A 20,978-nucleotide genomic window follows, 5' to 3' on the forward strand; every position below is an offset into this window, starting at 1 on the left:
GAAACCATATCAACAATCTGGAATAACTTTCAACTTTTGCCATGAAGCCTTTCTAAAGAATGACATGACTATGCAAATGCTAGAGCTTAGTTCAAATAGAGAAGCTAGCAAGGGAGCCCAACAGCTCTTGGGCAAAGCATCATATTGCAGTAATAAATTTGGGAGCTATGCAGTGTCAAGGAGAAACATGGCAGAGTAATTAGAGCCAACACTACTATCAAATTTTCTAACAGAGAGATCTAAATGCAGAAACATCAACATGAGTTAACTTAAGGAGCTTTACTTGTCTGTTGGATTGATGGAGATTTCTTCCTCATGTTTCAAAAGCAAAGTGAGTGACTCCTCCAGCCTGCCCAAGTGAAATAAAGATTTGGCACTCATCCGCCAACGCCAAAGTTTGAGAACGGAGTTCCCACTTCCCGCAGATGGCTCACCAACACAATTATCCTGATGCTGCTGATCAATTACCATAGCACCATGATTTCGTTCTGCAGAAGACAAACTTTGCTCGCACAGCTGGATAACCTCCTCATGCCTTCGCAACTACAGTTCAATTCTTTAGCATTAGTACTTGCATCTGCCAGTTAAAACACGACTGTACAAAACCATCTTCAGCTACTACAACAGATGTCAGTCATTCCTGACTGCTGTTCTCAATCATGCATTAGTTAAACAATACAAAAGCCATCTCAAAACTCTCTAACATCCTTTCAGAGGACATACAAACGCAATTAATTACTCACTGAGAAAAGAACTTGTGCCTTCATATCCAGCAGTGCCTCTGAATGCGGACTGATTAAAAGTGCCTCATTGAGTAGACGCAAGGCAGCTGTTGAATCCGCCGAATTGCCTTTTTCTAGAAGCTCCAATGCCCTATCTGAATAATCATCCAGTTGCTGTAATGTATATCCCAAGAAACAACATTAGTATCAACCCATCAGTCACCCTAATAGCACCTTCACTTCACACGGTAAACAAATTGCACTTCTCCAACTAAGCAGAGCACAGTCTTTGTAAGAGCTTTTGAAAACCCATCAGAAAGCAGAAACCAAGTAAAAGCTACTCAGAAGTTTCAAGCTAGAAAGAAACCAATGGAGAGATAGTAGAGTGTGGTGCCATATACCTAAACCCATCCTCTAAAAACACAACATAGTGCAGTTTCAATCTCATGATAGTCACTCACAAGGTTGAAAACCATAAACTCCATCATGCATAGCAGGGACTAGCTACTATGGCATCCCCACTGACATCATCAACGCCCAACAGTGGGTGTAGACCATAGTATAAAAATATGCTCTCACACATACAAATCCCTACACCCACACATACTTGAGCATCCATTTATACAAAGTCTTCGTACTGAGTTTCTATCAGCACTCTCGAGGTGAAGGGCAGACTCAGCCATGACTAAGGCTAGCACTCAACGAGTGTGGTGCCATGTCCACTTGTCTAGAACCTTACAGCCTGGAGTAGGCTGGTTGCATGGGTGGATTTTGAGAACACTCCCATTTAATGTCGCGGTTCTCCCCATGCTACTTATGCATCTTTTCTAGATGACCCACCATGGTATGGAACAGCATGGGAACTGACTAGGGATTCAATCTGAGCTGCCATGCCGACGCCTAGCCATGGCAGCAAGGCCTTCAATAGATAGTAGGATGGGGTCTACGGTTGGGTGTTCAAACAATTCTTTCAGGATGAGGCGTATAGTTCACCTAATCAGTGTGCTCAAGAAACGACCCTTGAAATGGCAACAGTACAGAATCAAAATCAGTACTTACTACGCCCAACCCCTCAAAGCCGTACGTGGTTAAGGCTAATTCGAGTGGCAGATGCATAGGCAGCAGCTTAATGCAGGATGGACAGGCAGCTGCTTGTGAAATCAAGAGACTCAATGACATTACATTATGATGTTTATGAGAAGGGTGCTTCATAAAACTGGAGGATTCGTGATAGGGGCCACTATGGGAGCTGTGAACTGAGGAGCTGCTGCTCCCCGTGACACCGCGCCGCCCCTGGCTGCCCCATCTGCCCCTCTGCACTCCCCTGCCCTCCTCGCCGCCTCTTCTGCTCCTGCCGCCCCTCCTGCGCCCGCTGCTGCGACCCCGCCCGCCCCTTCTTCTCTCACCTCCGCTGCCTCCCCGCCCGCTTGCTGCGCCACCCTCCGCTCGCTTCGCCTCCTGCCACCCCTCTTCCCTTCGCCTCCGCCTTCTCTTCCTCCATCTCCTCCACCTTCGCCCCCTGCCAACTCCACCTCTTCCACCTCCCGCGCCCTTCTCCTCTCCCCCGCCGGCTCCCCTCTCCGCCCTCTTGCCTCTCCTCGCCTTCTTCTCTCCTCCCCTCCTTCCCTCCCCCCTCGCCTTCTCACCCTCTCCGCCCTCCTTGCCTTCATTCTTCCTCTTATGTCCTTGCCCCCGCCTCGTCTCCGCCTCCCCCCTCCGATGTTTTTTCCCCCTTTTTCTTCTCCCTCCCTACAGCGGGAGCACTTGTGCTTGTGAAGGCGAAAGAAAAACCTTGGTGGTGACCCTTGGTCTGGCCAGAGGGGCTCTATGGCAGCACCCTCGAATCCCACAACCGTTAAGGTTCTTCTTTCCCCAACTAACAAGCAACAGGTACATCAGGCAGTTCAGTCCCTCCAAGACAAGGCACTTGTGGGCAGAATTGTGGGCCTCACGCCTACACAGAGACAGGTGCGAGAGTGGATCCAAGCAAGCTTGGCATTAGAGGGAGACCACATCCAGGAGGTCACCATCTATGAACAAGGCGTTTTCCTCATCTAGCTAAGCTCCCCTGACACCACCTCGACATTTGTGGAGCAGAGCCCCATACTCCTTGGCCCCCACCTTGTCTACCTCTTTCCTTGGTATCATGGGTTCACAGTCGAGGACATGGATACGACACACCATGTTCCACAGTTTCCGGTTACACTCCGCTTCCCAGGGCTCCCCAAGGAGTATCGAGTCATCCTCCCTTCCATTGGTCGGGCATTTGGCACAATGCTTACCCCACCAGAGACAACCGGCTCCGTTCTAGCAGATGATGGAGTCCCCAGGATCAGACTGGTGGTGGAGAGCCCTGAGTTGATCCTTCTAGAGACCCTGGAAGGGGGCACACTTTGCCAAAGGATGGAGATCTCTGGGTTACCAAGCCAGTGTCTTCGGTGCAAACAGATGAGTCACCTCACCAGAGATTGCCCCCGTGGCCTCCCCCGTGTGCCTCCCCTCCTCCTCCGCAGAGTAGGCAGAGTCAGCAGGCCCGAGTTCAGCGCCCTCTCAGGCAGAAGCAACAAGAGTCTCAGACCCCATGGGCTACCCCCTCAACAAGGGACTGGACACAGGTTAAAAAGAAAAAGAAACAAAGTAAGCAGGCCCAAAAACGCCGCAGGCAGAGGGCCAATCGCATAGAGAGGGACACGGTTGATCGAGAGGCCTCAAAGGAGGATCAGCAGGAGCCAGCCACCTTCTCCAGCAACAGGGGCCGCCGCCCACTCTGCCGATCCTCTAGCTTCAAAGGTTCAGCCTCCGCACCACCCTTGCAGCAACAGCGAGCCCCAGGAGCTCCAAACGCGGTGATGGCGGAAGCTGCAGTCGCTAGTTTGATGAGGACTGCCGAGGAGCCGATCCAAAGCCCTGGCGAGCCAAATCAACAGGGGGGACCTGATGTCGTCCTTGGACCTTATCCCTCCTCCTCCTCCTCCTCCTCCTCCCCCTCCCCCCCCAGACCCCTCCCCCTCCTCATCTTCACTTCCCCCTCCCCCTCCAGGGTTCCCCCCATCCCCTCCCCCCGTCCTCATCCCCCCGTTCTATAGTCACCCTCACCACCCGCCCCCCTCCCTCTTCCCCGCATCCCCCCCAGTCCCTCTCTTGCTGTCCCCCTCTCCACTTCAGCAGCAGGCTCTTCCGCTTCGACACCCCTACCAACTAGCAAGGGAATGATGACACCCCCTTCTGCTGCCTCATCGCAGCAGCAGGCCCGTTCAAGGAGGGATCCTAAGGGACGAGGCTCATCTTCCCAATCAACAGCCCCTAACCTCAAGCCTAAGCATCCCTTACCACGGGACTTCTGGAGGTTAGGACCTTGGAACTATCTTGAGGTTCCGGACTCTTATCCTCTACCATTGCAGGTAACGCTCATGGTCCTTCCGCCCCGAAAGGGGGGTTTGATTAGTGCAGTGGGATCTCCGACACACCCCGTTTGGAGTTTTCCATTTGCCTCCACAGGGGTGGAGAAATGGTCCCCAAAGGTGTTCGATGCTATTTTGGGGAATCAGATTACACTCATGCTGGATGAGTGGATGGGACCACATGGACTAGACCTTTGGTACGCCCATGGTGCAGAGGTGAACTTTCAGTTGAGCTTCACGCGCGAGGAGCCGGTGTGTGGTTTGGCGACAGGAGTTATCAGAATGCCGCTAGAGGCAAAGGCGGAGCATGCACACCTCTGGCCCCTCCAGAAGTGTGCGGAGCTGTTCGGGGTGGAAGCCTCCTTCATGCTGAAGTGGGCACGAAAGATCGGTATTGAGCCGGTATCCACACTAGTACGACGACGCACAGATACTGACTACTCGCCCTCTAAACCCCCGGAAAAATCACACAAAGTAGTCTTTTTGGGACAGTCACCCACTCACAAGAGAGCCTTGTTCCCGACTCCCCCGTCCTCATGAGCTAGACCATAGTGAGTTGGAATGTACACGGGCTCCACGACCGTGTTCGTGGCCAACCGCAGTACCTGATACTCTAGCAGGAGTTGCAAAGGGTAGTGATAGGACAGGCAGTGGACATCCTTATGATTCAGGTGCACATGTTTTCAACTTCAAACGTCAGACGACGACATCACCTTCTCCCAAGGAGAGGTCCAGAGGAGTGGTCCCCTGCGGTAGGACGGAGTGGATCTCAGTCTCACAGACTTTGGCCCCAGAGGTCTACGATAAGGGCGAGCTCATTTCACGACGTGCAGTTTGGATGGGAGTTTGGACAGGAGAGTCCAGGATCAAGATCCTGAACGTGTGTGCCCCAGCGTGCAGACAGCACCGCCCGGCCTTTTGGAGGCTGTCAGAGTGTCTTCCAGATGTAGACTCCTGGATTGTTGGAGGTGACTTCAACAACTTGGAGTTTGGGAAAGACAAGCAGGGCCGAGCCTCTTTTTCTGAGATGCCAGTAGAGCGTAGCACCTGGGAACATTTCATTTTCATGATCAGTGGCAGAGACCCATGGAGAGAGCCAGATTTCAGCAGGACACCTGGCAGCCTTCTCTTCTCCTTCGGACAGAGGAGACACGATGGATTGCTAGAGAGACTAGACCATTTCTATGTTGGGGACTGGGCACTACAGTGTACACAGAGGAGGATCTGGCAAGTACCACGATGTCAGACCACTCTCCAATGGTACTTCACTTTGATCAGCCCCGCCGAGGTCTCCCCTAGAAGGGGGTCTGCATTCCAAAGGACCTCTTGCAGGACAAGGAGATTCAGCAGGTCACGGCAGGGATTTGGGAGTAGTCAAAGACGGCACCATGTGAGGGCTAGGCTACGTGGGTGGCCAATGCGATTCAGAGGAGCAGTAAGGAGCTGCAAGCTCACGCCCTTCGGCGGAGGAGTACCCTTCAGGAGCGAGAGTGGACTTTGAGGAGAGACCTCGCCTCCATCCAGAGGCTCAGGGAGCAGGACCCAGTGTCTCAGTGGCTTAGTGACAGATGCGAGAGCGCTCGTCTTGAGCTCCAAGACATGGAGGTGCGGCGAACTGAGTTCTGCTATCATTCCTCCTAGGCCCGATGGGTGCAACAGGGGGACAAGATGACAAAGCAATTCTTTCATACCACTGGGTCCCGATCGCCAGGCACACAGCTACAGCATCTCCGTGACTCGCAGGGCATCATGCACACTGACCCGCAGGAGATTCTAGACATGACCACGGGCTTCTACAGCCAGCTCTTTCAGATAGAGAGGATGACCCCAGCTGGTCTTGTGGCCTGAGAGCTAGTTTGGGATCACGTTCCGCCAATAGTCTCGCAAGACTTATGCAACAGACTTGAGGAGCCTTTCACAGATGAGGAGCTCTGGGAAGCCCTCAAGGCTCTCCCGACCCAGAAGTGCCCAGGTGAGAATGGCTTGACTCCGGCCTTCTTCCGAAACTTTTGGGAGATTATCTCCGCCCCTTTCCGTCTAGCTTGCCAAGAGATTTTTGACATAGGCATTCTCCCTCAGTCTTTGAGCAGGGGGTGGATTTGTTTGATCCCAAAAGGGGGAGATAGGTCAGACATCCGACAGTGGAGGCCAATCACTCTGCTTAATACCGCATACAAGATCCTCGCCAAGGTCTTGAGTTTGCGGTTACGGCCCCATCTTACCGACATCATCCATGACACATAGGCTGGGTTGGTTCAAGTGCGTAGCATCCTAGACAACATCTTCATGTTCTGGGAGGCAGTGGATTGGTCCAGAGAGGAGTCACAGCCGTTGGCAGTCCTTCTCTTGGACTTTGAGAAGGCCTACGACAGGGTGGAGTGGTCTTTCTTGGAGGGCACTATGAGGAGATTGGGTTTCTTAGACAAATGGGTCAAAGGAGTTTCACTGCTATATGCAGGGAGCTCTAGCCAGATGCTTATCGGAGGACACACAGGCGAGGCCTTTCCTCTCTTTCGCTCAATCCGCCAGGGCCGCCTACTTGCTTCCTTCCTCTTCTTGTTTGTGGCGGAGACTTTGGGCTACTATTTGAAATCACAAATGGCGGGTCTCACAGGGTTGAAGCTCACAATGAGATAGGAGGAGGAGCTACTTGACTTGGAGTTTGCAGACGACACGGCCTTGTATGTTGAGGGCACCACAGCAAGTCTGGAGAGAGTCAGGGGCGCCCTAGCTATTTATTGTGAGGCCTCGGGGGAACAGATCAATCGAACGAAATGACACGGGAGATCCGGGAGTGGGGGAGTGACTTTGGCTTCAAATGGATACCACGGGGCCAGAGAGCGAGATACCTCGGATGCCAGGTGGGTATTGTGCCTGGTCCTTGAGAGTGTTCGGCGCAAGCTTCTCTATTGGAGCTCGACCAAACTCTCCTTAATAGGTCGCGCCTTAGTGGCAAACCAGGTCCTTCTTGCCACGGCCTGGTATATCGCCTCCTGCTGGTGCGTTCACAGAGGTTGCATTAGGCAGCCCCGACGGTTGGTACGGAACTTCCTTTGGGCAAGTTCAGATGGCAGGAGGAACACTAGGGCCCAAGTAGCTTGGCAAACAATGATCATGCCACAGGCACTGGGAGGCTTGAGTGTCATTGATCCGGACATGCAAAGCAACGCCCTTTTGGGCAAGTTGGTGGTTCGTGGCCTCACCCCAGGTGCAGAGCCTTGGAAGCTCCTCTTACAGCGAGAGCTTCTAAGGAGCACCCCACGCACTGGGGGACATTGGAAGCCTTCACATCGATGGATCTTCTCAGAGGCCCCCCTTATGGGGAAGGGCTCCCCCCTGATGAGGAGTCTTCACAGGGTATGGCAGAGACTGGCACGGGGTCTCATCCGTGCTCCGCCTAGATGCAAAGAGTTTGAGCGCCAGTTCCTTATGTGGCACCCAGAGATCAGAGATCAAGAGGGCCGTATGCTCGAACAACAGACTCACATTGGTTGGGCACAGTGGGACAGTGGTCCAGCAGGGTCCTTTGGCCGTTGGAGCAGACTACCTATGGAGACAGAGGCGAGGCTTGATGCCCTAGCGCATCTACGAGGGCCAGGGCAGCGGGGCAGGGCAACGGATGGGCGAGATTGACTTAACCATTCCGGAGTCCTGGTGGGAAGGACTTCACGTTTGGAGAGACAGCATATGGTTGGGGCAATTTTCCCATACTGGTGTTCCCTTGAGGATGTTGATGCAGCGCGGCAGCACACACGCCGGCTTCTTCCGTGTAGGTACTGGAGGCCTACTTTAGCCACTCACTGAGAGTGACCCCGAGATGGATGGGAGTCTTGATGGGATACATTGGCAGATGATCAGAGTGGTGGGCCGTTTGGGGAAGGAGTGGCACATTGACCCTCCCAGTATTTCAGAGCAGGATGCCTCTAGATGGCGCCTTTGGCTGTGGGAGGGTAGACCCCTGAGGGAGGTTAGACCCCTGAGGGAGGTCTAGTGGGATCCGGGAGAGTGGTTTTGGCCCTCCAAGGGCGGCCCAGTTGAGCAAGTGGATGAGGTGCCCTTCTTTTCCTACACCACACGGATTGGCAGGAGGCTTCCGATGGACTCGCCGAGGTGGACCCCTTCGAGGAAGAGACATTGGGTGACCCAACAAGTGCCCCGGAACGTGCGCTCCAGGTTCTAGACGCGGTTCTGGTCCGGCTTGCAACCGAGGAAGATCTCTTACTTCTTCTAACTGGCCACCCACGGAGGCTTGCCCATTGGACCGTGGTTGGAGCAGATGCGAGTGGACGGGCAATGCCATTGTTGCTCCGATGGTGTCCTGGAGACTATCCCGCATTGCCTGCGGAGCTCTCGTAGCACTACGAGGATCTGGATGGGAGCCCTCAGGATCATGACACGTATGCAGAGTCTTCATAGAGACTACACCTAGGGGATGGTGGCTTGGTTGACAAAGGGAGGACACACGTTTCAGATTGATGAGATCTCCCCAGCCTACCGGATACAGGGTCAGAGCATCCAAAGGATTGCACTCCACGAGGCAGTCCCCCCTAACAGTCTAGCTCCTCCTCCTCCTAAGGAGGACAGTGTCTGGGAGGTGGTAGCCAGCATCACAGCTTGGAACATTTGGGTGTCTCGCTGCAGTCTTGTGATGGGTGAGGTGAGCACCCGGTTCCACCCGCGGCTACCCAGTTGCCATATGGTAGGATATCATTTACATTCTACGGTCCACCTGGAAGCGCGAGACTCCAGGCTCCAAGGCCACTATCGAGAGGCGTGCTCGTTTCTGCAAGGCTTGGCCTGCAGGTGTTTTCTACATCTTCACTCTGCGAGGGATTCACTGGCTGTACAGTGCCGGCCCCCACTTGGCTGTTAGCCCCAGTTCCAGAGATCCCCTAGGCAGTGAGCTGGGTTTCTCTCGAACAGAACGGTTTTTCTTTCAGCCTTTTCCGGTTTTTTCCATACTCAGCACCTTCGGGGCTGCTGTCTTGTATGAAAATCTTTCAAGCATTAATAGAAGGTTCCTTTCTTTGAAAAAAAAAAAACTGGAGGATTCTGTTCGTCATGCTCAATCGATTGATTCATTAATTGATGGAGCTGTTTTGTTACAAGAACTAGAAGAAAATGCAGCAAGCGATCCAATAAGAATCCTAGACCGAAGAGAAAGGATTGTTCCAAACCGAAAGATACCTACAGTGCTGATTGCTTTAGCATGGTCTTCCTCTATCTGAGTCTTTACCAAATACAGAGAGCATTCCCTGAATTCATCATCAAGGACGCTAATGCTTGAAGAGGGAACGAATGTTACATACCACTTAGAATATAGCAAGACTTGAGATGGATCACTGACAAAAAGTTCTTAGAGGGACCACTGGTAAATGCATCAATCAAGGACTTTGATGACGGGATCCAAGGAGACTAGCAGGCCTTTGGGAACCTACATACATATTGATGCGGGTTAATTTGTTAGCCAGGCACCTAGGGGTAAGTGCCTAGGGGCAACAATGTGGTTATTAGGTTAGATGAAGACAAAAGAAACTAAATTTAATTGTCACAACCCTACAAACCAGTATCCACTTGTTTGGTAATTTTTATTGTGAGTTTCAAAATATGTATGCATGCTTTGCAAAAGAGAGTGAATGTTTTTCTTACAATTCACTTAGGTCATGGGGGCTAGGTCTAGCATTTGAGGGTGGACCCCTTGCCTAGGCTTATGGGCATTAGTGCCCCACAGAGTGATGCCCTCTCCTTGAGAGGGAACATTAGGAAATCACATATACCTAGATGAATCCAGGAACATTCCCAAACTCATCCTCTAAAAACACAACATAGTGCAGTTTCAATCTCACGAGAGTCACTCATAAGATTGAAAACCATAAACTCCATCACGCATAGCAGGGACTAGCTACTATGACATCCCCATTGACGTCATCGACGCCCAACAGTGGGTGTAGACCATAGTATAAAAGTATGCTCTCACACATACAAATCCACACACCCACACATACTTGAGCATTTATTTTTACAAAGTCTTCGTACTGAGTTTCTGTCGGCACTCCGGAGGTGAAGGGCAAACTCAGCCATGACGAAGGCTAGCACTAAAGGAGAAGGCTAATCAAAAAGTAGTCCAAATCTCTTCATTCAAGCTACAACTGCTTGTGAAGTCTAAACGAGTACACCCACCTGCTACAACTGCTTAGGAAATCACACCCCACCTGAGTACCCATTTATGGGACCAATCAAATGCACAGATTGTAGACCGACCCAACAAACCATACAAGAGAACGTTCTCAAGCCTTGGGTGTGAGCCAAGTCAAAATGTCTCAAATATGGTTTTAGAGTGTGTCATTGTATAGGTCTAGCTGCTAGGAACCCATGGGTGTAGTCAAATTCAATTTGACCACTTTTGATTTTTAGGGTTTTTGGGGTGCCACCTGGCAAGATTACACGTGTCAGCTGAGCTGGCAGCAAGGACAGCTGCCCCACAAGTGGCAGTGGCACAAGGGCAAGGGCTAGAGACAAATCAGATCTTCTTCCCTCTTTGGTCCAGCCAGCCCACCAACTACTCCAGCCAAGTGTCCACCTTTTATCCTTGGCTAAGGGACTATAAAAGAGGGGCTTCCCCCCTCCTTTCCTCCATGGAAAAACGTGCAGCAGCTCCTCTCCTCCTGCTCCGTTGATGCAGCAGCCCTCTTCCACCCTTTTGGGTTCAGCGAGCTCCTCTCCAAGACCTCCTCTCTCTACTGCACACATTCTCTCTCTAGTGTTCCAGCGCCTCTCCTGCAAGAATCAGCCTCTTCTTTGCATTTCTGAACAGCAGCAGCCTGCCCTCTCCTTCTCCTAATCCTCTTCTCTTGCTGCAGTCTTTCTCTCTCTACAGCAGCATACACTCTCTCTCTACTTTTCCAGCTCCTTTCTCCATACAGAAATCAGTCTCTGTGTGCACTTCTGGAACAGCAGCATGCATCTCTTTCCACCTCTTAGCTTGGGAGCACCCATAGCACACTCTCTCTAGAAGCATTACCCCCTTTCGATATTTCTCTCTCTAGCTTGCACCTCCCATTTCTGAGTTTTTCCCTCTCAGACCCAAGCTATCATCTATTCCAGCAAGAGGGGCTGCAAAGGCATCAAGGGTACCATAACCAAGGCAGCCAATGAGGGAAGGGAGCTTAAATCTGAGATTTATGGTCTTAAATTCAGTTTTGCATTGTGATCTAAAGTGTGCAACTAATGTGGGATGAAGTGGTGATTATGCAGGCATCTTCCTTGCGGATTGTGGTGCCCTTGGAGTCCAGTTCACTAGTTCCATCCTTTGAGTCATCTCTTGCATAAAGCTCGATTTGAGCCTTCTAGTTCTGCAGTTGTGTCTGAGTCTTATCTCTCTCAAGAGTCTGAGTCTAAGTTTGTGAGGTGTATTGCACCTCAGTCTTGTATCTCCATTCGAGCAATGAAAGACCCAGGGGGGGGGTTGGGTTGTGTTTCAAATGTTGTTCTAAAGTTCATTTCAGCATGCAAACTCTTATTCATGCAATCTTCCATTCCAGCATATTGAAAAGTTTGTAAAAGAAAGACAGCATATGGTTTAAAGTGTCAGAAAGCACATAGTGGTTTCATTAATGCATTGGGTTGGGGAAGAGGTTGCAGAGGAGGGGGGGAGTGGAGCAGACCTGGACAGAAATTTACACACACACATACACACAGAGAACAAACCTTACACACATACCACTGAGAGCGAGAGAGAAACAAGAGAGAACTGCAAGTGATCTCAGGCAAAAGCCCCTCTAGTGCTGGGAAAAACCTCTGCACAACAGGCTGCTCAAAAGCTGGACAAAGCTGCTCAACAACCACCAAGATGAGATGATGAATGAGGGCTGAGGGGGGGCCTATAAATAGCCCCCAGCCCCTCCCTAGTCGGGAGCAGCATGCTGGCCGACCAGCCTGCACAGGGGCCAACCCACCCTCCAACCCATGAGGCTGGCACACAGCCCTATATGAGGGCACCCCTATATGCCTAGGGGACCGACTAAGCAGCCCCTATAGGGGCCAACCAGGCTGCCTCAATGAGGCTAGCCACACCCCTATATAAGGGGCTCACCTCCCCCTATGTGGGCTGACCAAGAGCCCTATAGGACCGACTCCACGGGCCTCCAAGAGAGCCGACTGGCTGCTCTCCTCGATGCCCTATAAGGGCTGCCCACAGTCATTAGGGGCTGAGCTCCTGCCCCGACTGGGCTGCTCCACCTGCCCTGTGCGCCTCACAATGGGGCTAGTGCCTGGCAGCAAGCGGGCCCAGAAGGACCTCTCTCCCACTCTACCCTCACGAGGGGCGGGCACACCCACAACAAAGCCCTCTCTCTGGACTAGCCTAGCCTCACGGGGGCAGGCACACCCACAAGCACTCCTCTCTCACTAAGGTGACATCAGGAGATGTTGACCTCCAACCGGGGGGCAGGGAAGGAAGGATCTAGGAATAGAATAGAGTCTTCTAAGGGATTGGAGTGAGTTTTGTTACATGCTGCAGAGAAGAAAATACGAATTGTTATCACGATTTGACATGGGTGAGACCCAAGCTGGGTTGTTGCAGTAGTTGTTGCAGTAGAAGTGTTGTGCAGGGCGTGTTAGCTGGGTGGAGAAATTGTTTCGGACACCTGTGATTGTAGATGATTGGACTCTGAAACTTCTGTAGATGATTGGACTCTGAAACTTCTGACTCCTGAGGCATTAGTGATTTTGATTCCTGGCCTCCCTGCTACTCTGCAATGCAGCCAATTGTGGGAGTCTATGAATGCCAAGACTAGACAGTCCAGGAGCACACAGAGGGGCAGATCTACCACTGTAGAAAAGCCCGATCATGGTGCACAGGAAGAAGAGTAGCAGACTCACCTAGAGCAGCCACTGAAGTCCATCGAGGACACGCGGTGATCCAAGAGAGGTCGACGGCAGAAGGATCAGCAAACAGAGCCAGTTCTTGGTGGCTTAACTCAGTCTTGTTTGCTCAAGGTGTTGTCACAGTTTCTGGCTATATTTTATACTTGGACATCACTCTATTTATGGAATTTTTTGGGCTGCATATGTTTCTTCACTTGAAATGCTATGTAAGGCATTACAAGGCTGTATATCCTGCATCTTTGGGTAATTTATTTGTTTGGAATATGGAGCAATGTACTTGAGTTTTATCATATTGAATCAAAACCGATCATTCTCCACTTCCAGAAATTTATTCCACCTTCAAACTGGTGTCAAATGCTTAATGACTCAATGTTTACAAACTTATTTCACCTTTGAACAAAAGCTTATGCTTAACTTCCATCAATGGAGAATTTAGATTCCGACTTCCAAAATGAACAATGTCACAATTATTATAAAATGAGCAGTTAAGTACATTGAGTACTTGGCACTCTAGTGAAGCCCAAACCTTCCAAAACTTGAAAGATATTTGAAAACGTTTCTGCTTAATGAAATGTGTCTCGCAAAATTTCCAAGATAAGGTGCTTTTGCCACCAAGAATTTACCAAAACAACTTGGACATTTCAGTTTCCAATGACATGTCTCGTTGTCACTATGGATTTAACATCCCGCTTATCAGTTTCAATGAGATGTGGTTCACTTTACCATTACACAAAATTAAAGGTTCTTCAAACCTGAGACACGGCTTACCTGAGTCCTTTTCACTCCATCCATAGCTTCCATTACAATCTTTGAGTCAGATTTGTTACCCTCTTTTGCATGCTTCAAGCACTCCTTAAACATGTTTGCAGCCGCCTTGCTTTCGCCCAGTGCAAGGTGGCAACTACAACAAAAGTTCATTTATTTTCATTGTGCTTAGTACAATTCAGTGTAGTTGAAAACCATTCAATAATACTGTGCGACTTCTCAAAATCTTAAATAAAAAAACAGACTTACCTTGCAGCACGCAGCCTAACACGAAGAAAATTAGGATCAACAACCATGGCCCGCATACAATCAGCAAGAGCCTCCCTCATTCTACCTACTGCCATTCGTGTGGCTGCACGATTACTATAACACAGCATGGAGGCTCTTATACAGCTCTGTGAAGTTTCATTTGGTGAAACACTGCTTGCACCACGAGAATAATATTCTTCGGCTCTGGGGAAATCCCCATTAGCATATGCCTGATTTCCCCTGCATGATTTTAGCAAATGCATTAAGGTCCAAAAAGAAAGAAACCCACATCACTGAATCAGCAAAAACATCTAAAGCTATTGTCAGGATCGAGGACAGATACTGACCTTAATCGCCATCTCTCACATACTTGCTCTGCTGCAGCACTTTTCACTGCACTTGGACTAGCAGGCATGCCAGCATCAAAACCCTGTCCAGAAACGGACTCCGAGTCTATCACTTTTGTGGAAAGAATGTCTTCAGAATCCTTGTGAAAGGTAAGAGGTTCTTTACTTTTAACAATAGCAGCCCTTGGTACCCCAACCTGCCCTTTCTCATTAACTATGGCTGAGGAACTATGGGAAAGCCCATGTTTAGCTGATGTGATTCCCTTAGGCACACAGCCTAGACCCGCTGTTCCAGGAGCATCTGCTCTGACCGTTGCTGGATTTGCATATCCTTCTGAATGAGAAGCAGAATGTTTCACAGTTTCAGCTGCAATGCCAGCTGCCCTTTCTCTCTGAATCCTTCGAGAATGCCGACGTAGCATGGAGGAGGAGACAGTGGGAGGGGAATTGGCATTGAATAAACACCGCCTACGCTGGTTGCTCCCTTCGAAATTCAACATAATGTGACTACAATCAGCTTCAGCATCTACTTCTATTTCGCCCTGCGAGTTCATCCATGGGTTCTCCAACCCTACAGATGCATTCTGCTCCCCCTCAAAACCTGACCTCTTCCATTTTCCATTCCTCTGACATAAGTTTTCAGAACCATTCCATCCATTTGGTTGTCCAAACGATACATACGCCCCCTGGTGAGCAACCTTGCTCGGGTCATTACCTTGCGCATTCTGTATACATAAATTCGCAGCAGCAGCTCTGAGCTCTTCAACCCTTGGATCCTCGAGTGTATGCTCCCATCCCACCTTGTCATCAGCTTCTGACTCGACAGAGTGTACTGTGGCATTTTCCCAAAAGGAGGAGCGTTGCTCCAAGTTTGCCTCACAGAAGCCATCCCCTAGAGCAGGTTCCACTTCAGGCTCCCTCTGAATGTGAGGAGAAAAATCCATTGGTGAGCCTGTCCTCTCTGCTGAATTTGAAAAAGTTGAGTACAGTCCATCCTTTGCAATTGAGCTCGTCATGCCTTTGTACTTGCCCTGCCTCCGTGCATTAGAGGATACTCGGGCCTTTTTCTTCCTCATGGCTATGCCAGTAGTCATCCCTTTACTACTGCCTCGAAACTCAAAAGAATGGCTTGTATTAGATGACAGTTCTGCTTCTGGCCATTGTTCACCTCTGTTGGGCAAACCTTCAGAAGCAGAGGATTCGGAAGAGGATAGTGGGGCTGAGAACTCTCCTATTGGAACTTCATTATGACCCTCATCAGAGGGAGATTGTTGCCTTGCTTTAAATTGAAATATGCCAGGAACAGAAGTCGACGCACTTAGCTGAGAGACTACACTCGATTGTCCCCAGGATACATCCTGAAAGCCCACTTCAATGTTCTTCGCAGCATTGAATGATGTATACGATGAGGAAGTTGGCCAATTTTCACCAGTAATATGCAAATTATCACGATAAGGATTTTCCTCAATTCCTCTTCCAGAATATTCACCCATGTTTTTTACACTATCAGTCTTTAAATTCTCGATCTTTTTACTAACTGATTGCAAAGGAATATCGGATCCATTATACACACCAAACACAGTTCTTGACTCAGTCTGCGCTGCACTGGTTGAACGCCCAGTACATGACCTGGAAGCACGAAAAACAAAAGGTTGTTGAGCTTCTGTGCTTGGCGTTGGTTCATGGTCCTTTTTCTGTCCATCTGGAGAGGCATCCAAGTTGCCCATCTTAGCAAATTCTTCCAGCAGCGCCTCACATTTCAGATCATCTTTACTGTCTTGAACAAAGGGCTTACCAGAAGAATTCAAGCCAAATTTCCATCCATCCAAAAATTCTGACCCTGCCGCAGCTCTTCCGTTCTGGGTCGGCAAATCGTTGGCGAGAGTTGGTGCATTAGTTGCTTCTGAACCTGCCATCCAATTCCCAAATCTGGCGTCAATATTGACTCTTCTTCCGGTCTTTCCCTGGTCTCCCAGAGGTTGTGCACAGCTTCGAATCCTCTCTAGGAGATCAGCCATATTAGCCTCCGAGAGCAAATCATCAGGCAATTCACCAGTTCCAGAATCATCGACGACTCCTGATCTGGAAGGCATGCCTTCCTTTGATGAGGGGAAGACTTGCGGTCTGGCTTGCTCACTACCATTATTATAACTTTCTGCCGTGTTCTGTTCAAATGGATGCCAAGAATCAAAATGCTCCCTAACATCTACGTGCTGGTTTTCAAAAATTCTTTGTTGATAAGTCTGGCGCTGCCAACTGGTCTGCACATTTAACTTCTCAGCTTCAGGGCCCAAACTAACTTCTGGCTTTGACATATGTGGAGGATGCAAAGACCCAATGCTTCCAAACTTCAAATCTGGATTTCCCGCAAGGGGATCACCAGCATCTGTATATCCTGAGCATTCACCACTGTCGAAATCCGAAACCTCTGCAGGTGAGCCGGCTCCATCAGTTGAAAGAGGAACTGAATCCATCAATTCAGATGCCATTCGTCCAACAGCGATGCCTGTAACTGCAGCTGGACCTTTCCCCTTAACAGAATTGCTATGTTTCTTAACCTTGGCAGTACGTGACCTCAGAGCAAGTCCTGTAACAGAAGAGGGAAGAATCTTCGTCTGTGATGCCCCAGCCCTCGAGCCACTTCCAGAAGCCGACGATGCACCAAAAACAAAGACTCCTTCGTCTTTCTTCTGGCTAGTTAATGGCTGCAATCCATTGAGTCTCACAGGTGCAGGATTAACATAGGCACCATCACTCGCCTCAGATGTGGATTGTGCAGTTGTCCTAAACTCATGAGCCATGTTCATGTTACCAGTGTTTGATACTGGTTGCCCCCCCCCTTCTGAAAGATTTGAATTACCTGTCGAGGTCATAGGTCCCAAAACAAAGCTGGATGGATTTTGGGCAGTTGTTTGGGTATAGGGAAAACTGGATTGTGTACTCTGCAACCGTAAACCCCTTTCCAAATCACTGGTAAGGTTTTTTACATTGTAAGCTGTCTGAAAAACAAAACCTTCACTCAACCCGCAGTCAGGCAGTCCACCGGAGGAGGCTTTATGATTGTTTACATCGGCATTAGCCCCCACAAAACCCTCCGAAATCCCCCCCTCATTTCCCCCAGCCTGATTCCCGTGAGATCTAGAATCCTTCTCATGCCCTTGCACCGAGCTGATGCTTGAAAACTGAAAAGGATCCAAACCCTTTGACCAACCTTGTCCATGAATGGAAGAAGTGGATTGGGCTGGAAATCCAAAGCTAAAAAAAGAATTTAAGGAGTCAGATGAAGCGGTCCCTGCCAAATTTACCAATTGTTCAGGAGGCCTGTCTTGCCTGAATTTAGATCCTTCTGCTCTTCGGCTAGTACCTGTTTCATTCAGCTCCTCTTCACCGCTCCCAGTCTCCTCCAGGATTTGCTGCCCTTGACCTTCAAGAACACCGTACTGCCACTGTCTTTCCATGCGTGTACCAGGTGTGGGGAAAGAAGATGCTGATGCAAATGATGATGACGATGAGGACGATGAAGCATTGGGTAAGGGGGAATCACGCCAGAGAGGAGGGGTGGGAGGATTGCTATTGCTCCAGATATAAGAAGAAGGATTGCCATTAAAGAAAGGGCCAGGTTGCTGAATGATAGGTTGACCCTCGTTCTCTCGACTTGAACCCCTAACTCCCACCAGCATTGACATGATTAGAGAAACGATAGAATCAGCGCTATATGCTATGCTCCGATCATACCAGCTTATCAGCCTTTTCTTGTCAAAATCCAAGAGGGATCGGAAGCAACGACATTCTCTGCTTGATGATCACATTTGCCTGGTGGCTGACTATGATCTCGTCGTGCAACCTCATCCCTTCAATTTAAGTCCCCTCCGATAGAAATGAGCACAAACTATTTAGTAAAGGTGCTTCATTTTGTATTACGCTCTGGCCGGAAACAACCCGTCGCTCGGATCAAAAACAGACAACGGCAAGAACAACGACGATCCGCAATGCGCTGAAAGGCTATAATATGGAGTAAGTGGTATTTACGATTGAGAAGGCGGTCTGTGCGTTCACGAGAAAACAAAATAAAAGGAAGTCTGTATGGATGCGACGATTAGAGCGTTGTGAGCGGCAGGGAAAACGACTGGAACCAATGGAAGAAGGGGGCCGACGTACAAGAAAGCAATCAAGCGAGGGCCGTGCGGCGGTGAGCGGGCGATCCGGCAACAGAGGCGATCCTTGAGGAGGGAAGCAGGGGAGGGAGAGAGAGAGAGAGAGAGAGAGAGAGAGAGGGATAGAAGAAGAAAAAAAAGATAAGGAAGGAGCAAGGAAAAGCGGAAGGGAGAAGGAGCTAGGAAGGGGGACTGAGGAAGGGAGGGAGGGAGGCAAGGAAACTAAAGGGGAAGGGGAAGGAAGGAAGGGAGGGGAAGGGGAGGCGAAGGCAAGGGCAGGGCAAGCGCCATAGCCATAGCCATAGCCATAGCCATAGCCATCGCCATAGCCAGCCACAGAGACACAGAGAAGAAGCAAAATGAAGAAGAAGACGATGATGAAGAAGAAGAAGAAGAAGAAGAAACAGCAAAAGAGGACCCCCAACGTTATAATCAACCCCTGGTTTATTCCACCGGCCCCTCCCGGTCACCCCCCCCCCAACCGGCTCTCCCGGTCTCTCCCCCCCCCCCCCCCAAAGAAGAACCTAATCGCACATTAATTAACACCCTCCTCGCCTTTAATCCGGTTTAGTTTTTGAGCCCTCCCCATTGGCACGAACCAAAAAAAAAAAAGATATTTCAAACCACCTCTCTTCTTTCTTCCCCCCCCCCCCATTTTGTGTAGATGATGGTTTTCCTTTGAGAAGAGTCGTTTTGACTTGTTTACGCTGCTATTAGGTGTAATTATAGCGGTAATTGTAGTTAGTTGGAACTTTATGTTATTGCCCCAGCGTAACTCCTCTTTCCTGTTGCAGGCATTGCCACCTTGTTTTTGCATGCCTTGCTTGCTTGCTTGCTTGCTTCTTACTCCATTCCACTCGCTCGCTCGCTCAACACTTGGCTCACTTTGCACGCTCCCCCACTGCGCTTTCCCTCGCCGCTTACTCGTGCCCTTCTCCATCCTCCGATCGCTTCCGTCAAAACCCATCCAGCGTTCTTCACAAATGGGCACATGTGCACGCACCTCCAAAATCTCCAGCCTACTTGCTCGTTGCTTACTCCATGGTCACACATGGCAAGGTTGTGTTCACATCCATCTAGATGCTCATATCGGGAAATTCACGAAGGGCAAATGCACACGTCCCTCTTAATCTCGTTAAATGTGAAGTGGTTCATAAGAATGTTCCAAGAAAAGCTCTCTGACTTCAAACTTGGAAAAGCTCCAATTGGAAAGGCTCTCCTCCTCCTTAGAATGTTCAAGAAAGCTTCTCCTCCTTCAAACTTGGACTCTTAGCTTTGCTCTAGTTTTCCCTCTCGATCCAAGCTAGTTCCCCCTTCTACCTTGTCCAACTCTTTTTTAATTGAGTGACCTTTGAGACACTCTATGAGAAAGAGCCTTAAAACCCCAACATACAGAGCCTAAGCTTATCTAGCCATTCTAAGAAGCCCAAGGACAGAGTGAGCAACACTCATGCCAACCTCTGATCCTTCTAGCCCTTAAATCAAAAGCGTGATACACATGGCCCCCTCCCTCCTCTTTGAAAGCTACTACTATGGTTGGCTTTTCCTTAAACATCACATGTGTACATGTGGTTCCTTGAATCAATTCACAATTTGAATCCATTGAATTTCCCATTTTTCACTATAGGTCGAGGGGGGCATACTGAATCCATTGAATGATATATATTATGAAACCATTAGGTAAATGTTGAAATGCTACTATACAAAGGTAATAAATCTTCTCTTGATTTTGTTTGTTCATAGAGTCCCTTATAACTTACACCTAAATAGCACCTTTATGGTGCCTCTTTCAAAAATATTGCTCCTCATTTATAAACTAACATTAAATATCTAGATAAGACATTCAATGTGTAATACAAATTATGGTTTTATTGGAAAACAATTAAGGCGTGATGAAGGGAAAGCTTGGGGGCGGTCACTATGTAAAAATTCCATATAGCATGTGTGATCACCCATGGGGTATTTATATAGCCCTAAATTATGTATATTTTATGTGATTCCACAAGAAATTTAAACCCCTTCTATCCATGTAAATGTTGTTGCCTAAACTTAGCCATAATAATAAATCTCATGCATGCCAAACACTCCCCAAAGACAAAGAATGGGAACTGGTGGACAAAAAGAACACAATAAATAATGGTGATTGGGAGGCCTTTTAAAGTTATGATAATGTTGGCTTAGTGCAAGGGTGTAATATTGAATATTGTGAGGCACATCGAATAGCTCTAGAAAGAAAGAATACTTTGATAAACTCATAATTTGCTTAATGAATTATGTAGTTATGACTTTGTTTACCTTGCAATCATGGCTTTACTATCTAGTAGTTTCGTTGGCACACCTAAGTATATGCTCAAACATCTAATCAACCTGTTAGGTCAAAACATATACCATACTATAGCACTTCTTTATATTCTAGGGAAAATCTTATAGAAAAGACGAAAGCATGATTCGTTC

At 49.1% G+C, this 20,978-nt stretch overlaps 1 protein-coding gene across 1 annotated transcript in view; it reads right to left on the reverse strand.

Annotated features, from left to right (window-relative positions):
• The window catches only part of LOC147899218 (uncharacterized), a 44,562-nt gene extending 26,506 nt beyond the window's left edge, over window positions 1-18,056 (reverse strand). Inside the window, exons 1-5 of the mRNA XM_087377663.1 lie at window positions 14,371-18,056; window positions 14,024-14,263; window positions 13,778-13,910; window positions 744-896; window positions 284-543 (exon numbers count right to left, since the gene is read on the reverse strand). Coding sequence (XP_087233789.1) covers window positions 284-543; window positions 744-896; window positions 13,778-13,910; window positions 14,024-14,263; window positions 14,371-18,056 — 4,472 coding nt within the window. The remainder of the gene's footprint in view (window positions 1-283; window positions 544-743; window positions 897-13,777; window positions 13,911-14,023; window positions 14,264-14,370) is intronic.
• Window positions 18,057-20,978: the final 2,922 nt, after the last annotated feature.

This window comes from Dipteris shenzhenensis, chromosome 8, assembly GCF_047967505.1.
Source record: "Dipteris shenzhenensis isolate YYH24624 ecotype China chromosome 8, Dip_SZ_1.0, whole genome shotgun sequence".
Taxonomy (NCBI): domain Eukaryota; kingdom Viridiplantae; phylum Streptophyta; class Polypodiopsida; order Gleicheniales; family Dipteridaceae; genus Dipteris; species Dipteris shenzhenensis.